General features: G+C 39.8%; 1 protein-coding gene across 2 annotated transcripts in view; it reads right to left on the reverse strand.

Annotated features, from left to right (window-relative positions):
* Window positions 1-19175, reverse strand: part of LOC110517528 (glutamate receptor ionotropic, kainate 3) — a 122150-nt gene that overhangs the window by 14474 nt on the left and 88501 nt on the right. For both annotated transcript variants that reach the window (XM_021595539.3, XM_090229275.1), the window contains exons 11-12: window positions 6042-6265; window positions 1927-2045 (exon numbers count right to left, since the gene is read on the reverse strand). In XM_021595539.3, coding sequence (XP_021451214.1) covers window positions 1927-2045; window positions 6042-6265 — 343 coding nt within the window. The remainder of the gene's footprint in view (window positions 1-1926; window positions 2046-6041; window positions 6266-19175) is intronic.

A 19175-nucleotide genomic window follows, 5' to 3' on the forward strand; every position in this document is an offset into this window, starting at 1 on the left:
CTTTGCTACAGACAGGTAATCTGGCATTTTCCTGAAATGCCAGATGGCCAGTCCGCACCTGGCTACAGAACACATAGGTGCCAAAATTACTCAATACTAGACCGTAGATAAATGTGCGCAGGCAGCACATGGTGCTCCAGGGTGAAGACTGTTATTTCTGCATTGATAAATGACACGACCAATCGATTAGATCATATAAAGGTTTGTTATAAGGAACTGGATTTTAAAAAACGCATTTTGTGTTGGTATGTCTTCCAGAGAATCAATGTTTGACCTACTTTTTTAGTTAACTGCAAATGACGCAGGTTTTTTCTTTTTTTTTCACTTTCACTAAGTTGGATTGGGAAAAGGTAACATGTTTAAAGAGTAATTGTAACCTGTTAACGTAATTGTTCTAAGCGATTCCAGACCACATTAGCACTATGATCTTAAAGGGATAGTTCACCCAAATTACAAAGGTAGATATCTTTCTGGTTTTGTTAACCTTGCTACTGTCACCAAATGCATTTTTTCTTCACTTATGTCCAAAGACCAAAGCAAGTCAATATCCCAGATGAAATCATTTTCCGTGTTTGATGTCCCAAATCATTTTACAGTAACTGTATAGACTCTTAGACCATTTTGCTGTATCAAGTAAAATATCCTGTTGTATGGTATGTAATCTGGGGGAACAACATTAACCTGCTTAGAGGAGGACAGTATTCAAAGGAACAATATTCTTTACCAACACAGGTGGTTTAAGTTTTAAGTTCCAAGATCCAAGTGGTTGACCTACCATTCCAATGACAAAGGACTATCAATCCTGTTCAAAGATGAATCACCAACTTCCTGTTTTGCTCGTTCCTCTCCTCCCTCGCATATTGTACTGTTAGACTCCTAGCCTCCACTCACAATGCAAATAGTCAGAGATACCATGCAGCTACGCGGGAGAGCTGCCGAGGAGTACAGCATTTGTGCTTAATGGATTGTCGCATTTTCTCTCCTTACCGGCAGAGATCCACCGTCGAGCCTCCCTAATTTGTCTTGTTACATTGAGGTTAAACATTTTATTAGTAGCTCTTTTTTTTAATCCTCGGCTGACTTCATTATGTCAAAGCATTTATGGGGCTCCATTTGCTTATGAATGTCTTTAAGGGTGGACGAGGCGACCGCATTAGCGTGGTGTCGCCGTAATATCCTTCCCCTAACCTTCCTCAGATTTGTGTAAGCTTACACAGAAGGTGGGATAATTCAAATAGGTACTTTGGGGGTTGGGGAAAGACTAAAGTTAACTGTCTTTCTCTGGCATAAGAAAGATGCTGAGAATTGACATATTTTAATATTATGAAATTATGCATAAAGTACAATTACATTGCACTACTCCAGCATCATAAAAGGCCCAAGTGGCATTTTACAAAATGTAATTTGTACCGAGAGCTGAGCTGTGTGTCGGACATAGATTTCGACAATGGGTCTTTGGTACGAGCACTCGGGGAAACACAACAATATAAACATCAACCTTGTGGCCATAGCCAACGCCAGCGAGGAGTGACAGCTGGCATTTGTCAGACACGTTCTCCAACTTACCCTTTCGTCCCAAAACACAAACAGCTGTGTTATGGGGGAAACAAATGCTACCGTGTTTTCTGTCTTTACCTGCCACATTCTGACAGGTGTCTGACACCTACTTTCTCTCACCACTCCTGTTTCTATGAGCAGGCAGGGAGGTGACAACAGCTTTCTTTTGTAATGTACGTCTGAGCTCCAGTTGTTCCTGACGGGCAAGTGTCTTCTAAAACAGTCTCGAACATGGAAATGAGGTAGCTTGTCAGTTAAAGAGGTGGAGAGAGGGAGGGAGAGGGAGGGTGGCTGCGCAGAGGAAGGGAGTGGAGGGGGGACTGTTGCTTTTGACATGTGAAAGAGGGAACAAGCTAGGCTATACCATACCTTGCTGCATGAGGGAGCCCACACCGAACCAGAAGCTGTTAAGGAGGGTGAAGTTGTTCTCCACCACATCGGATCCGGGATTGCAGGGATGGGCGTCGTACCATTCGTACGGACTGAACCTACAGGGAGACAGGTGGAGAAGGATATCAGGAACAAAGGCTCCAGTGTACCACAATTTCGGCATAATAGTGTATTGTTACTGTGGGGCTCAGTTAACCCTGACGAGGCATGGGGAAAGAGATAATGTGCATTAGAATTCAATCCCTTTCTCACCAATATCAATATAGAAATAATGGGTACTCATGTAGCCCGCTATACAGAGAAAAATGAGTTCAAAGGAAAACTATGGCTCAAAACAGTTTAATAATCAATGATATAACTGTGTCCATACTGTAATATGGGGATGGGGGGTAATATAGGGACTTACACAGATCTGATATATTGCTCCCAAGTTTACATGTATTATGCATGGGTATACCTATCTTTGTTTCATTTCATACTCTTGGCCAGTAATCCTGTGGCTTTTGGGGTGAACCATAGTAATGCATCTCAAATTGGTTCTAATAAGATGGAACAGAAGCTGTGCTTAATAATACATTCTAGTTCTCTGCATCGAAGGCCTCTCTGCTGGGTATAGCACTCCTGATGTGTCCTTGAGCCGAGCACTTAACCTGAATTTCGCCTGACAAAACCACCCATGAAGCGTTAGCCTACAGTGTCCCTAAAGATCTGTGCAACTGTGGGCACAAATTACGGGGTGCAAAAGGAGACATATTTTCTTATGGCTTTTTACCCACTATACAAACAAAAGTCAAGCTGTAAAGATGTCCACTTTTATTGTTTTCAGTAACTTGACTGTTAGCGGGTGCATTTGACATAGCATTTGTCAGTTGTGTTGACGTGCTCTTATGTGTCCTTGACGATAGCTGTCTGTCAACCCTGTTCAAATCAAAAAGTTTGCCGTACCCTTATATATCTCTGTAGATATCTCGCTGTGCTCAAAGGTAGCTAACTGTACACAAAAAATACCACTTTCAGGACGACAGATATTGAAATGTCAATTTGGGATAGAACGAGGCATGCAACGCTGAAAATGTAGTAGTATAAAACCTGCGAAGCCCATGGTTCCACGTACTCTGCCATTTAGTGTAACATCTTCTCAAAGTGCTCCACACCATCAATCCTTTAATGTACATGAAACAGTCACTTTTAAAGGCAGCTGGAGAGATAAAACATGCTAAATGTCAGTGCTTTCCCTTCCTGAAATTAATTTTGAAAATGTTTTCAAATACGATCTGATTTATTCAGGGTGTTTTGCTGTCAGAGGAGAGGAGAAGAAAAGAAGGCTTAGATCCTTCGAAGCCAGATAGAAGCAGCATATTTTAAGAAGAGATGTTATCTACTGGCTTTCATGAACGTTAGTCAATGAGTGGAGAAAATAAGGTAACTCTTTATTTGGAAAGTCTATAGAGCATCTACAAATGGACTATCAGTAACATTTCAAACTTCATATCCACTAACCCTAGCACTAACCGTAATCTTAACCCTTACCCTTATTCTGAACTTAACCCTAACCGTAACCGTATCAATCAGTTGCTATCAACAGATAGTTTGTTGATAGTATGATGCTCTACAGATAGACTATCCGGATTATCCAAATAAAGTATGACCGAAAATGGTCCCGAAAATAGTCTATTCAAAAAGAAGAGAATAAATCAAGACCTTTAAGTTAATGTCAAATGCTAATAACATTTCTAAGTGAGAATCATATATATTTGGTGTCAATAAAGTGTCTTCCAAAAACATTTGTTCATTTAATGGAATACATAGCTCAGGAGACTGGTTTGCATCTCCGCGTTCCTCCATTTAATGGGGAAGGTGTTTAAAGATGGCGGCGTCCATACACTAAATACAAATGAGTTGTTTACCAAATTCGCTATATTGTACATTGCTCTATGTTACAATTATTTTGTATCGTCATTAGCACAGTATGTACAGTATACATGAACACAATTTAAGCAGACAATTTGAAAAACCAAAAAAAGTAGATTGTGCTGATTTATTGGCGCATTGAACCATGTCGCGCACCGTAGTTTGAAAACTCAATGGATAGTGGTAAAACCATGACGTCATATCTGAATTCCGAAATCTTTATGCACCTTCGCCATTAGTGTGTTTTTCATTCAATCTGGTCCTCTAAATAGTATGAATGAGAATCAGAAAGCAAACCCTCGCCTCTCCCTCATTCTAGACAGACATTGCAGAAGCACCTGAAGCGGTAACTCAAAGAAATTGAAACTTGGCCAGTGTGTTGCTATTTGAAAAGATAAGGATGACCGGGGGAAAAACTGCATTATTACACTCTTTCTAGAGCGTAAGTTCTTATCAACATTGGCATGGTATAGAAGTCGTATTTTTGTCATCTGTATTCCACTGACAATTTTTATCTTATGGAATTTCAAAAATACATTTTCCAGGTCCTGGACAGTGTAATGCAGCATTGAAGCTTGTGATGATTTATACCCCCCTAGTTACATCCTTAAAGTGATCCCAGGTTATAAGAGCACTGATAAGGCAAGTGCCAAATACCGGGCACTGCTCAATGTTTTCTCTCTTTCGTACTTAGAAAATTGTTGCTTGTGATTTATTTTCTGTTTTCATACTTCTGTAAGCACTCAAGTAGATTTCCCATATTGTTGACCTATGGTCATGGACTCCAAGATGGCTGTGGAAAAACATAAGGTTTAGCTCTTTCATAGTTCTCTTCTCGTGGGTGCCTGCTCAGTGACAAGGATGATGATTGTCCAGAAAAGCTTTTGACTTCAAATTTGTCTGAATTGTTTTAAACTATAGACTATCAGTACAGTATGAGTCTACCTAATATTGAACACATACATTTGCCTCTTTCGTCAAAGCGTTCTGGTTCTTCCAACATCTCAAGCACCCATACATCAAACTGCTATTTGAGCCTTCTTTTGGCTCTAAGCACTTCTGCTCGCTTTCTAGGCAGGTCTCCAAAGAATGATGCAACAGTCAGAGATGATTTTCTACTTGTACTTACAAAAATAGGGTGCTAAAATGAGCTTGTAAGCTTGTCTCAAGACATAATGGGAAAGGGTTGAGGAGCGCAGCTGGCTCCTCTCAGAACCCCAAGCCCCTTCAAAAGAACTTCCTCAAGCACCACTCCGCATTTGGAGGCACCAGGAAGTGGTGAGAAGCAGTGACAATGACGACAGAAGGCGAGCAGGATGCCTGCAAGTGGCACATGGGTTCTTTTCTTTCTCTCTTATGTAAATAATTCCATAGAAGGTCTCAGGAACACATTTGGAACACATAGGGAAATACTGAAAAAATCAGAGATACCCTGATCTCAATCAATGCTAATTTCAACTTTCAATGATTTGTGGGGAATGTGGAAAAGATAACAAGCACAGGTAAATGTTGAGACATTTTTATTTTCATTATCAAATTTCTTTCTCCAGGTATTCGGCAGGTATTTATTTTTATACATTTGAAAGACGAAAGTTGTTCGAAGAAGCATTACAACTGCAGATAAATTATACAGGAAATGCTTTGAATTGGAGAGTATAACTTCGCTGGTGGTTTGCTACTCTCATCTTTTTCTTCCACTGCTGGGCTCCACAGAGAGCCCACGCTGACATAACTGCCTTGATCACTACCCACCAGCTCACACAAAATGTAGGACTTGTACAAATTGAACATGGGCCTACCGCTGAGCCGAGACCTTCTCTTACCCCCAACTGATGGAATCACTTGAGACCATCATTGACTGACTCAGTTCTGCAGAGATTCAGATTGGCCAGCCTCAATTTGTGCACTATATCCTTCCAGATAAAACATTTACACATCGCTGCAACAATACACAGTTGGGGGCATTAAAACGTTAGGTTGCGCCTTGGTTTTGGCATGTTCAACATGGTGCTCCCCTAGTGAGAGACAGTGTTGTCACAAATAATTGTTTAACTAACTTTTTTGTGCCTGCAACTTAGCCCAACAAGTAGAATATACAAAAACATACCACTCAATAAAATTCAATGAACACAAACACACAGACAGGCAGAACATGAAGTAGCCAAGAAAAGTCTGGGACTCACCTGGCGATGACGAAGAGAACACAGCTTACGCCTAGGTAGGCCAGCAGGATGTAGACCCAGATGTCAGGGGTCATGGGGTTGAGGAAGGAGAAGAAACCGTTGTTGGTGGTGTTGGGCTTGCGGTACAGGATGCTGATGCCCATGCTCATGAAGGGCTTTGAGAAGTCCACGACCTTCTCACGCAGGTAGGTAATGGTAAGAGGGGCCACAGCCAAGTCGGCTCTCTGTAGGAGAGACAAGAGAAGGGACGATCAGTCAAACGATGAGACCCTTTCACTTGCTTTATTACCGTTGTTACCGCAAAGCCAAAAGACTGCTGAACAGTTAATTAAACGGCTACTCGGATTGTCTGCTTTCACCCCCTACCTACAGTACATGTACATAGCGTTTCAATCAATCACCTAACCAAACCGACATGTACATATTACCTCAATCAATCACCCAACTACCTCGTACTCCAGTACACTGACTCGGTACTGGTAATTCTTGTACGTAGCCTGTATATAGACTCATTATTGTTATTTTAGTGCTATTTTATTTGTATCTATTTGTTAATTTTCTTACTTTTTAACTGCATTATTGGGAAAGGACTCATAAGTAAGCTTTTCACCGTAAAGTCTACACTTGTTGCATTGATTTGATTTGAGCTTCTTTTGCTGGTACTTTCATATGTTCTTCAGGTATCTTTGAAAATCATAGATCTGCATGAACCATTGTTGTTACACCAAAAAGGTACATGAAACTTGAAAACCAGTTTGAGGAAAAATTAAGTACATTACATTGGTAGTTTCATAACAAGTATGAAGTCCTGTAACATATGACATAATTTCATAAAATCAAAGTTCTATTGAACTTCACATCAAAGTAATTTTGCAGAGATCACAGGTTGCCCCCTCCCTCCAATTATTCGCCAATCAATTTTTTACATAAGAAATGACGAACACCTGCTCTAATGAATCACAAGAAACAAGGGCCATTCCCACAAGCCTTCCCACCAGCTTCTCCCCATGCCTCCACTATCTGGAGCCTGGTGCCTTCTGACTAGGCTAATATAGCGCTCTGAGATTCTGCCCTGGCAGGGTCTGAAGGTGAACGTTGCGGCCCATGATTTTGCGTCTGGCTGCATATTCAGAAGGTTACCATTTACATTGCCTCCCCCACACCTCAAACACGTCAGGGTTGGACAGGAGATTAATGAAACCAGATGCTTGGTTCACGCTTGGATAGCTCCCTTCCGCGGAAACTAAGGAAACTCACAAAGGGGTTTGGGCCAATCTCTTTTTCTTCCTTTTTGAGTGGTGGCATAGCAACAAAGCTCAGTGTGGAAGCACCAGAACATCCCTGATGGAGATCAGTTAAATTAGGTATTGGTGTGTACATTGGAAAGTGTGGAGGATGTCTAGTCCTGCAGATCATATGAAGGTCGGAATTACCAGAACCCTGCTCCCTGTAAGCTCAGAAGCATTCCAAGAAAGTGCTCAAAAGTATTCCAAGAAACAAATGTAGTTGATTTGTACTACCCAACCCAACACTTTTATTCGGACAATGAATTGCCCCCCCCCCTCCAAATGTGTAATTTGTAATGTATGGACAAGGCTGACAATGCATTTCATCAACCCCCTTAATTTCTTAGCTTAGCTAACATTACAATGTAGAGCAATAACCTCTAAAATTAGAAATAAAAAAGCTTTTTGGTGTTAAGAAAGTAACTCATGGACATTTTTTTTGCTGTCGCGCCAACATAGTTCAGTCACTTCCCCCTTCCAAAAAAATGACTAATTACTATTCTAACATTCAGAGCAGTCAATGGGGGTCAGTATAAGAAAATAGTCGAACTCCGTGAGTGACCGTTTGGATTATACCTGTGCCTGTAGCTAACACTGTGGTGGCTAAACACAAGAAAGCCTAACAAAGAGAGACGGTGTGGGCACAGTCAATCTGTCATGTGGTGCAATCCACGGTGCCCTCATTAAACATTTACGTTTACAACACACACCCGCTTCTTCTGTTCTCTGCCGTCGACCTCAGCTTTTCAAGCTAGCTGCCACTCAACCGGAAGACCGAGCAGCAGGTGATCCCAGCCAATCTCAGCCATCCCTATGGTGCGCTAATATACACGCTGCACGGCTATTTTCTGCTTAGACACGTATTGCGGAGCACACGTGTGATAACCTAATAGTACCCTGCTGAGTGCCACATGGCTCTGTGTTATCTGTGGGCGCGCAGATGGTATTGTAAGCTTAGAGCTGTGCTACCTCCATACTGCCACACCTGATAACATTCTGTAGGATTCATACAATTACACCAACACTACCGGTCAAAGATTTAGAACACCTACTCATTCAAGATTTATTTTTTATTTTTACTATTTTCTACATTGTAGAATAATAGTGAAGACATCACAACTATGAAATAACACATATGGAATCATATAGTAACCAAAAACGTGTTAAACAAATGTATATTTTATATTTGAGATGCTTCAAATATCCACACTTTGCCTTGATGACAGCTTTTCAAACTCTTGGCATTCTCTCAACCAGCTTCACCTGGAGTTCACACATATTCTGAGCACTTGTTGGCTTCTTTTCCTTCACTCTGTGGTCCGACTCATCCCAAACCATCTCAATTTGGTTGAGGTCGGGGGACTGTGGAGGCCAGGCCCCACTAATCCCAAACCAGATGGGATGGCGTATCGCTGTATAATTCTGTGGTAGCCATGCTGGTTAAGTGTACCTTGAATTCTAAATAAATCACAGACAGTGTCACCAGAAATGTACCCCCCACACCATAGCACCTCCTCCTCCATGCTTTACGGTGGGAAATACACATGCAGAGATCATCCGTTCACTTACACCACATCTCATAAAGACACGGCGGGCACTTGGAACCAAAAATCTGAAATTTGGACTCCAGACCAAAAGACAAATTTCCACCGTTCTAATGTCTATTGCTCGTGTTTCTTGGCCCAAGCAAGTCTCTTCTTAAGTATTGGTTTCTTCGCAGCAATTCGACCATGATTCACACAGTCTCCCCTGAACAGTTGATGTTGCTTGAATTGAACTCTGTGAAGCATTTATTTGGACTGCAATTTCTGAGGCTGGTAACTCAAATGAACTTATCCTCTGCAGCAGAGGCAACTCTGGCAGACTAATATAATGTGATCCCTAAGACACATTTTTACTTACAGTCATTAGTGTCCGTTAGAATCTATGTTCCTTCTTCCTTTTTTAGTCGTAATAAAACAGGATATAATGAGGACTACATGAAATATGTCAATTATGCAATTTATAATTGTAATGGCTTATCAGATCATAAAAAAAAAGAAGATCCATTTTTACATGGCTAAAAGAGAAAGAATATAATATCTATTGTTTACGGGAAACTCATTCTACAAATATAGATGAGGTTGGGTGGAAAAAGGACTGGGAGGGAGAAATATATTTGTGTCATGGTCAAAGAATCTCAAAAGGGGTGATTATACTAATTAATAACCTGTTGTGACTAGGCGGCAGTATTTTCATTTTTGGAAAAATAACGTTCCCGTAGTAAACAGGATATTTTGTCAGGAGAAGATGCTAGAATATGCATATAATTGACAGCTTAGGATAGAAAACACTCTAAAGTTTCCAAAACTGTAAAAATATTGTCTGTGAGTATAACAGAACTGACATTGCAGGCGAAAGCCTGAGAAAAATCCAATCCGGAAGTGCCTCATGTTTTGAAAGCGCTGTGTTCCAATGCGTCCCTATTGAGCAGTGAATGGGCTATCAACCAGATTACTCTTTCTCCGTATTCCCAAAGGTGTCTACAGCATTGTGACGTAGTTTTCCGCATTTATGTTGAAGAATACCCGTAAGCGGCTACATTGCGCAAGTGGTCACCTGATGGCTCCCAGAGAGATTATCGCGTAAAATACAGAGGTAGCCATTATTCCAATCGGTCCTACTGAAAAACTAATTGTCCCGGCATATATATTATCGAATATATATTTAAAAAATGCTATTGGACCATCTTGCTAATTAATCTATATGGGCCAAATAATAATGATCCACACTTTTTTTAAAATATATATAATAATGTATTGAGCTCACAAGCAACAAAATAATCTATTATCGTAAAGGAAATCGTTCTATTAACTATCACACTTAAGGAGATTATGAAGATCATGGATACATTAAAATTAGTGGATATATGGAGATTGAAGAATCCTGACCTAGTAAAATATACATGGAGGCTTAATCAAGCTAGCCATCTTGATTACTTCCTATTCTTGCTCTTGCTGGCATCAAACATTTTCAAAAGTATTAATAGGAGACTGAATGCGATCTGACCACCATCTAATTGGCCTCCATGTAACTCTTACAGAATATCCACATGGCCTGGGATATTGGAAATGTAATCAAAGCCTATTGGAAGACAATTTGTCTTACACCCTTCAAAAGTGTCTTACACCCTTCAAAAGATTAGAATCTTGGTAATCAAACTATGTTTTCCAATTTAAAATAGCTATTACAGAGAACAAATCCCATGCTTTTGTTTGAGAAGAGCAATCAACAACGGAAACATTTTCCGCCATGACATTCACATCTGAAGGTAAAATTATGACTTACATTCTGATATCTTTCTCTTATTTCTCTTCCTGAGGGTCCCAGTAATCAAATGAAGTGCCATTTTCTTTGATAAAATCCATTTTTATAGCCTAAATCGAAACATTTTGTAAACCGTTTGTGCCGTGAATTCCATCTCTATCAGCAACATATTGTGACGAGGACTTCCAAAGGGTGTACTGTTTTTTTAAAATATTTATTTAAAATATATTTTGTAACTTTTTTGTGTGTGTGTGTGTGTGTTAGAATTGCTTTTTTATATGTTGTATATAGTTATTTGCACTGCTGTATTTAGTTATAGGTCATTTCACCAATTCGGCCACTTGGGTACATTTGGGCAACTTGTGTGGGACACCTGGGTGACTTCATGCTAAATGTCATGTAGCTCACCCATTCCTGAAGTTATCAGTCTGACACTTTGCACACCTACAGTTGCCCTCTTGTGTTATCCATCAAAAATGATCTCCAGCATCCTATCTGACTGTGTGGCTATTCTAGTACATGTGAAAGATGATACTACAACAATAAAAAACAGAAAACGTATGCTCTTTCTTTCTCTTTTCTTCCACCTGATCTACTGTGTTATATTATCCTACATTCAATTAACATTTCCACAAACGTCAGAATGTTTCCATTCAAATGATACCAAGAATATGCTTATCCTTGCCTCTGGGGCTGAGCTACAGGCAGTTAGATTAGGGTATGTCTTCAGGCGGAAATTGAGAACAAAGGGATGCAGCCATAACAGGTTTAGCCATAACAGGTTTAGTCTGAAATCCTGATCCCTGCACAGTCTCATTTGAAGATCTTGATCACTTTTCTAGCCTCTGGATTAAAACCGTATTATGACAAGTGTACCTTATTACGTATTGGATCATTAAAAAATACAGTGTTTACACTACCTTGTAGTTTACCAATAAAATGGGCGGATGGTGAAGTAGACAATGCTTTGTATTCAAATCTCAAAAAATATAAATGAACTTCCCACATTTAATTTCGATAGAATATTAGCAAAAATAGATCATTCTTTTGCAACCATGGAGAGGTAAATACTTGTCTATTTATGGAAAAATTACATTGATTAACTCTTTGGTCCTATCCCAGTTTACTAATGGCATTGCCTACTCCAGATGATTTGTTTTTCAAATCATACGAGCAAAAAATAATTCATTTTATTTGGAATTCTAAGCCAGACAAAATTAAACATGCCTATTTATATAATGAATATGAGTTTGGGGGGCTAAAATTATTAAATATTAAAGCATTAAACCTCACTAAAAGCTTCACTCATACATTAGTTATACTTAAACCCCAAATGGTTCTCCAGTAGATTATTAAGAAGAGCTCATCCTTTGTTCAAAAATTGCTTTTTTGCCTTCATACAGATTACAACTTCTCATTTCCGACTATTTGAAAATGAAATTTTGTTGACAGTATCACCCTTTCTTAAACAAGCCATACAAACCTGGTTGCAATTTCAGTTTTATCCTCCAGAAAAGATAGAACAAATATTACAACAAATGTTATGGTTTAACTAAAATATATTGATAAACAAAAAACATTCTTCATGGAATTTGTTTTACATTTTTATATTAGATTTATGTCACCTATGCAGTTATCGAAAATGTGTGGGAATATCTACTCAATCCAAATTTACAACCAACTGACTGCAGCACTACCATAAAATTTGGAGGCAGAAACTGGAAAATGGAGAAGGTAGGGAACTTGTTTGCCTGCCATATATTAAAGATACAACTTCGCTAAAAGGAACTGGCATAAATAGAAAAATATACCCGTTTCAGGACAAACATGCAGACAGCGGCACCATACAGGTTGCAAAATAAACAGCACATGGTTTAAGAACTGGTACAAAAAACTACACTAGACTCAACACTTAGTTTTTCAATTTAAATTATTAGATACATTTCTTGCCACCAACAGAATGCTATATATATTGGGCATACAACTATCTCAGTTCTTTAGATTTTATTGCGAAGAGACAGAATCAATAGATCACTTATTCTGGTATTGCCCCTATATAGCTTGTTTCTGATCACAGGTTCAGGAATGGTTAAAAAAATGTATGTATGATTAGAAAGATTCATAAATTTAGTTAAACATCACAGCACAATTAAAAAAATATATGGCACATGGAAACCAAACAAGGGCGGTTTATGGTGATAGGTGGGATGGGCTGAGAGTGGCTGAGGGTTGGGATTAAAGAGTTTGTTTGGTAATGTATCATTGTAATATAAATGATTTTTTAATTTTTTTTTATTTAACCAGTTAGGCCAGTTGAGAACAAGTTCTCATTTATAACTGCGACATGGCCAAGATAAAGCAAATCAGTGCGACACAAGCAACAACAGAGTTACACATGGAATAAACAAACGTACAACACAATAGAAAAATAAAGTCTATATGCATTGTGTGCAAATGGAGTGAGGAGGTAAGGCAATAAATAGGCCATAGTAGCGAAGTCATTACAATTCAGCAAATTAACACTGGAGTGATAGATATGCAGATGATGATGTGCAAAAGAGCAAAAAAGTAAATAAAAAAAATATGGGGATGAGGTAGGTAGATTGGATGGGCTTATTACAGATTGGCTGTGTACAGCTGCAGCGATCGGTTAGCTGCTCAGATAGCTAATGTTTAAAGTTAGTGAGGGAGATATAAGTCTCCAACTTCAGCGATTTTTGCAATTCGTTCCAGTTATTGGCAGCAGAAAATTGAAAGGAAAGGCGGCCAAACGAGGTGTTGGCTTTGGGGATGATGAGTGAGATATACCTAATGGAGCGCGTGCTACGGGTGGGTGTTGTTATCGTGACCAGTGAGCTGAGATAAGGCAGAGCTTTACCTAGCAAAGACTTATAGATGACCTGGAGCCAGTGGGTCTGGCAACAAATATGTAATGAGGGCCAGCCGACGAGAGCATACAGGTCGCAGTGGTGGGAGGTACAGTGCCTTGCGAAAGTATTCGGCCCCCTTGAACTTTGCGACCTTTTGCCACATTTCAGACTTCAAACATAAAGATATAAAACTGTATTTTTTTGTGAAGAATTAACAACAAGTGGGACACAATCATGAAGTGGAACGACATTTATTGGATATTTCAAACTTTTGTAACAAATCAAAAACTGAAAAATTGGGCGTGCAAAATTATTCAGCCCCCTTAAGTTAATACTTTGTAGCGCCAACTTTTGCTGCGATTACAGCTGTAAGTCCCTTGGGGTATGTCTCTATCAGTTTTGCACATCGAGAGACTGAAATTTTTTCCCATTCCTCCTTGCAAAACAGCTCGAGCTCAGTGAGGTTGGATGGAGAGCATTTGTGAACAGCAGTTTTCAGTTCTTTCCACAGATTCTCGATTGGATTCAGGTCTGGACTTTGACTTGGCCATTCTAACACCTGGATATGTTTATTTTTGAACCATTCCATTGTAGATTTTGCTTTGTGTTTTGGATCATTGTCTTGTTGGAAGACAAATCTCCGTCCCAGTCTCAGGTCTTTTGCAGACTCCATCAGGTTTTCTTCCAGAATGGTCCTGTATTTGGCTCCATCCATCTTCCCATCAATTTTAACCATCTTCCCTGTCCCTGCTGAAGAAAAGCAGGCCCAAACCATGATGCTGCCACCACCATGTTGGACAGTGGGGATGGTGTGTTCAGCTGTGTTGCTTTTACGCGAAACATAACGTTTTGCATTGTTGCCAAAAAGTTCAATTTTGGTTTCATCTGACCAGAGCACCTTCTTCCACATGTTTGGTGTGTCTCCCAGGTGGCTTGTGGCAAACTTTAAACGACACTTTTTAAGTAAATATCTTTAAGAAATGGCTTTCTTCTTGCCACTCTTCCATAAAGGCCAGATTTGTGCAATATACGACTGATTGTTGTCCTATGGACAGAGTCTCCCACCTCAGCTGTAGATCTCTTCAGTTCATCCAGAGTGATCATGGGCCTCTTGGCTGCATCTCTGATCAGTCTTCTCCTTGTATGAGCTGAAAGTTTAGAGGGACGGCCAGGTCTTGGTAGATTTGCAGTGGTCTGATACTCCTTCCATTTCAATATTATCGCTTGCACAGTGCTCCTTGGGATGTTTAAAGCTTGGGAAATCTTTTTGTATCCAAATCCGGCTTTAAACTTCTTCACAACAGTATCTCGGACCTGCCTGGTGTGTTCCTTGTTCTTCATGATGCTCTCTGCGCTTTTAACGGACCTCTGAGACTATCACAGTGCAGGTGCATTTATACGGAGACTTGATTACACACAGGTGGATTGTATTTATCATCATTAGTCATTTAGGTCAACATTGGATCATTCAGAGATCCTCACTAAACTTCTGGAGAGAGTTTGCTGCACTGAAAGTAAAGGGGCTGAATAATTTTGCACGGCCAATTTTTCAGTTTTTGATTTGTTAAAAATGTTTGATATATCCAATAAATGTCGTTCCACTTCATGATTGTGTCCCACTTGTTGTTGATTCTTCACAAAAAAATACAGTTTTATATCTTTATGTTTGAAGCCTGAAATGTGGCAAAAGGTCGCAAAGTTCATGGGGGCCGAATACTTTCGCAAGGCACTGTATATGGGGCTTTGGTGACAAAACGGATGACACTGTGATAGACTGCATCCAGTGTGCTAAGTAGAGTGTTAGAGGCTATTTTGTAAACGACATCGCCGAAGTCAAGGATCGGTAGGATAGTCAGTTTGGCGGCGTGAGTGAAGGAGGCTTTGTTGCGATTCTAGATTCTAGCCGATTCTAGATTTAATTTTGTATTGGAGATATTAAATGAGTCTGGAAGGAGGGTTTACAGTCTAGCCAGACACCCAGGTATTTGTAGTTGTCCACATATTCTATGTCAAAACCGTCCAGAGTAGTGATGCTAGTCGGGCGGGCGGGTGCGGGCAGGGATCGGTTAACAAGCATCCATTTAGATTTACTAGCGTTTAAGAGCAGTTGGAGGCCACGGAAGGAGTGTTGTATGGCATTGAAGCTTGATTGGAGGTTTGTTAACACAGTGACCAAAGAAGGGCCAGATGTATACAGAATGGTGTTGTCTGCGTAGAGGTGGATTAGGGAATCACCCGCAGCAAGAGCGACATCGTTGATATATACAGATATATACAGAGAAAGGAGTCAGCCCCAAAATTTAACCCTGTGGTACCCCCATAGAGACTGCCAGAGGTCCGGACAACAGGCCCTCCGATTTGACATACAACTCTATCTGAGAAGTAGTTGGTGAACCAGGCAAGGCAGTCATTTGAGAAACCAAGGCTGTTGAGGCTGTCGCTAAGAATACGTGAATGACAGAGTCGAAAGCCTTGGCCATGTTGATGAAGACGGCTGCACAGTACTGTCTTTTATCGATAGCGGTTATGATATCGTTTAGTACCTTGAGCTTGGCTGAGGTGCACCCGTGACCAGCTCGAAAACCGGATTGCACAGCGGAGAAGGTACGGTGGGATTCGAAATGGTCAGCGATCTGTTTATTAACCTCTCTGGGATATTTGGGACGCTAGCGTCCAACCTGGCCAAAAACCAGGAAAAATGCAGAGCGCCTAATTCAAATAAATTACCATAAAAATCTAACTTTCATTAAATCACACATGCAAGATAGCAAATTAAAGCTACACTTGTGAATCCAGCCAACATGTCAGATTTCAAAAAGGCTTTTCGGCAAAAGCAAACAATGCTATTATCTGAGTATAGCACCTCCGTAAACAAAGAGATACACCATATTTCAACCCTGCAGGCGCGACACAATACGCAGAAATAACAATATAATTCATGCCTTACCTTTGACGAGCTTCTTTTGTTGGCACTACAATCACAAATGGTCCTTTTGTTCGATATGTATCCAAAATGTCAATTTATTTGGCGCGTTTGATCCAGAAAAACACCGGTTCCAACGTGACTACAAAATATCTTAAAAGTTACCTGTAAACTTTGCCAAAACATTTCAAAATTATTTTGTAATACAACTTTAGGTATTTTCTTACGTAAATAATAGATAAAATTGAAGACGGGATGATCTGTGTTCAATACAGGAGGAAAACAAACTGTAGCTAGCTTTCTGGTCGCACGCCTCTATCTAACAGTACACTTCAAGTGACCCTCGTTCAAGATGGCCGTACTTTTTCATTACACAAAGGAATAACCTCAACCAATTTCTAAAGACTGTTGATATCCAGTGGAAGTGATAGGAACTGCAAGAAGGTCCCTTAGAAATCTGGATTCCCAATGAAACTATTGAAAAGAGAGTGACCTCAAAAAAAGAAACATTTGAATGGTTTGTCCTTGGGGTTTCGCCTGCTAAATAAGTTCTGTTATACTCACAGACATGATTCAAACATGATTCAAACAGAAACTTCAGAGTGTTTTCTACCCAAATGTACTAATAATGTGCATATCTTATCTTCTGGGGATGAGTAGCAGGCAGTTGAATTTGGGCATGCATTTCATCCGGATGCGAAAATACTGCCCCGTCACCAAGAAGTTAACCTGGCTTTCGAAGACTTTAGAAAGGCAGGGCAGGATGGATAGGTGTGTAACAGTTTGGGTCTAGAGTGTCACCCCCTTTGAAGAGGGGGATGACCGCGGAAACTTCAAGGATCTCGGACGATACGAAAGAGAGGTTGAACAGACTGGTAGTAGGGGTTGCAAGAATGAATTTTAGAAAGAGAGGGTCCAGATTGTCTATCCCAGCTGATTTGTACGGGTTCAGATTTTGCAGCTCTTTCAGAACATCTGCTATCTGGATTTGTGTGAAGTAGAAGCTGGGGAGGCTTGGCAAGTAGCTGCGGGAGTTGCAGAGCTGTTGGCTGGGATTGGGGGTACCATGTATGTAAAATGTATATGTAAAAGGTAAAATGTCAAATGTATGTAGCAAAAAAAGCTGTAAAAAAATGTAAAATGAAAAACTATGGATCTTTCATTCCTCTTGTCACAACACAACTGATTGGCTCAATTCATGAACTTCTTGGAACTCTGGGGGCGGTATTTTATTATTGGATAAAAAAACGTTCCCGTTTTAAGCGTGATATTTTGTCACGAAAAGATACTCGACTATGTATATAATTGACAGCTTTGGAAAGAAAACACCCTGATGTTTCCAAAACTGCAAAGATATTGTCTGTGAGTGCCACAGAACTGATGCTACAGGCGAAACCAAGATGAAATTTCAAACAGGAAGTGCCCCAGATTTTGAAGGCGTTGTGTTCCAATGACTCCTTATATGGCTGTGAATGGGCCACGAATGAGCTTAGACTTTCTGTCGTTTCCCCATAGTGTCGACAGCATTGTGACGTATTTGTAGGCATATCATTGGAAGATTGACCATTTTACACTACATCTACCAGGTGCTCGCTTGGTGCCCTCCGTCGCAATTATTGCGTAATCTCCAGCTGCGTGTATTTTTCAGTTTGCTTCCGAGGAGAAACCCAACTGCCACGAATGATTTATCATCGAATAGATATGTGAAAAACACCTTGAGGATTGATTCTAAACAATGTTTGCCATGTTTCTGTCGATATTATGGAGTTAATTTGGTAAAAGGTTTGGCGTTGTAGAGACTGCATTTTCAGATTTTTTTCTTAGCCAAACAGAGCTGTTGGCTGGGATTGGGGGTACCAACAAAACGGAGCGATTTCTCCTACACAAATAATATTTTTGGAAAAAATGAACATTTGCTATCTAACTGAGAGTCTCGTCATTGAAAACATCCGAAGTTCTTCAAAGGTAAATTATTTTATTTGAATGCTTTTCTTGTTTTAGTGAAAATGTTGCCTGCTGAATGCTAGGCTTAATGCTATGCTAGGCTATCAATACTCTTACACAAATGCTTGTGTAGCTATGGTTGAAAAGCATATTTTGAAAATCTGAGATGACAGTGTTGTTAACAAAAGGCTAAGCTTGTGAGTGAATATATTTCTTTCATTTCATTTGCGATTTTCATGAATAGTTAACGTTGCGTTATGGTAATGAGCTTGAGGCTATGATTACGCTCCCGGATATGGGTTTGCTCGACGCTAGAGGTTAAGAAGGAAAAAAATTCCACAAATTCACTTTTAAGGAGGCACACCTGGTAATTGAAATGCATTCCAGGTGACTACTTCAAGAAGCTGCTTGAGAGAATGCCAAGAGTGTGCAAAGCTGTCATCAAGGCAAAGGGTGGCAGTTTGAAGAATCTCAAATATAAAATATATATTTTGATTTCTTTAACACTTTTTTGGTTAGTACATGATTCCATATGTTATTTCATAGTTTTGATGTCTTCACTATTATACTACAATGTAGAAAATAGTAAAATAAAGAAAACCCCTTGAATGAGTAGGTGTTCTAAAATCTTTGACCGGTAGTTTAGATCAACACTCCCAGCAGAGATTAACTGTAACAAGATATAACAATCTGTGTTACTTGCAGTCCATTTGACATTTACTGGTTTTAACATTTGTGGGGTTTGATTATTTAGTCTTATAGGTGTATTGAATGATAATCTTGGACAGCGCCGGAGAACATATCG

The sequence above is a fragment of the Oncorhynchus mykiss genome, chromosome 3, assembly GCF_057628025.1.
Source record: "Oncorhynchus mykiss isolate SJ-2025 chromosome 3, ASM5762802v1, whole genome shotgun sequence".
NCBI classification, from domain to species: Eukaryota; Metazoa; Chordata; class Actinopteri; order Salmoniformes; family Salmonidae; genus Oncorhynchus; species Oncorhynchus mykiss.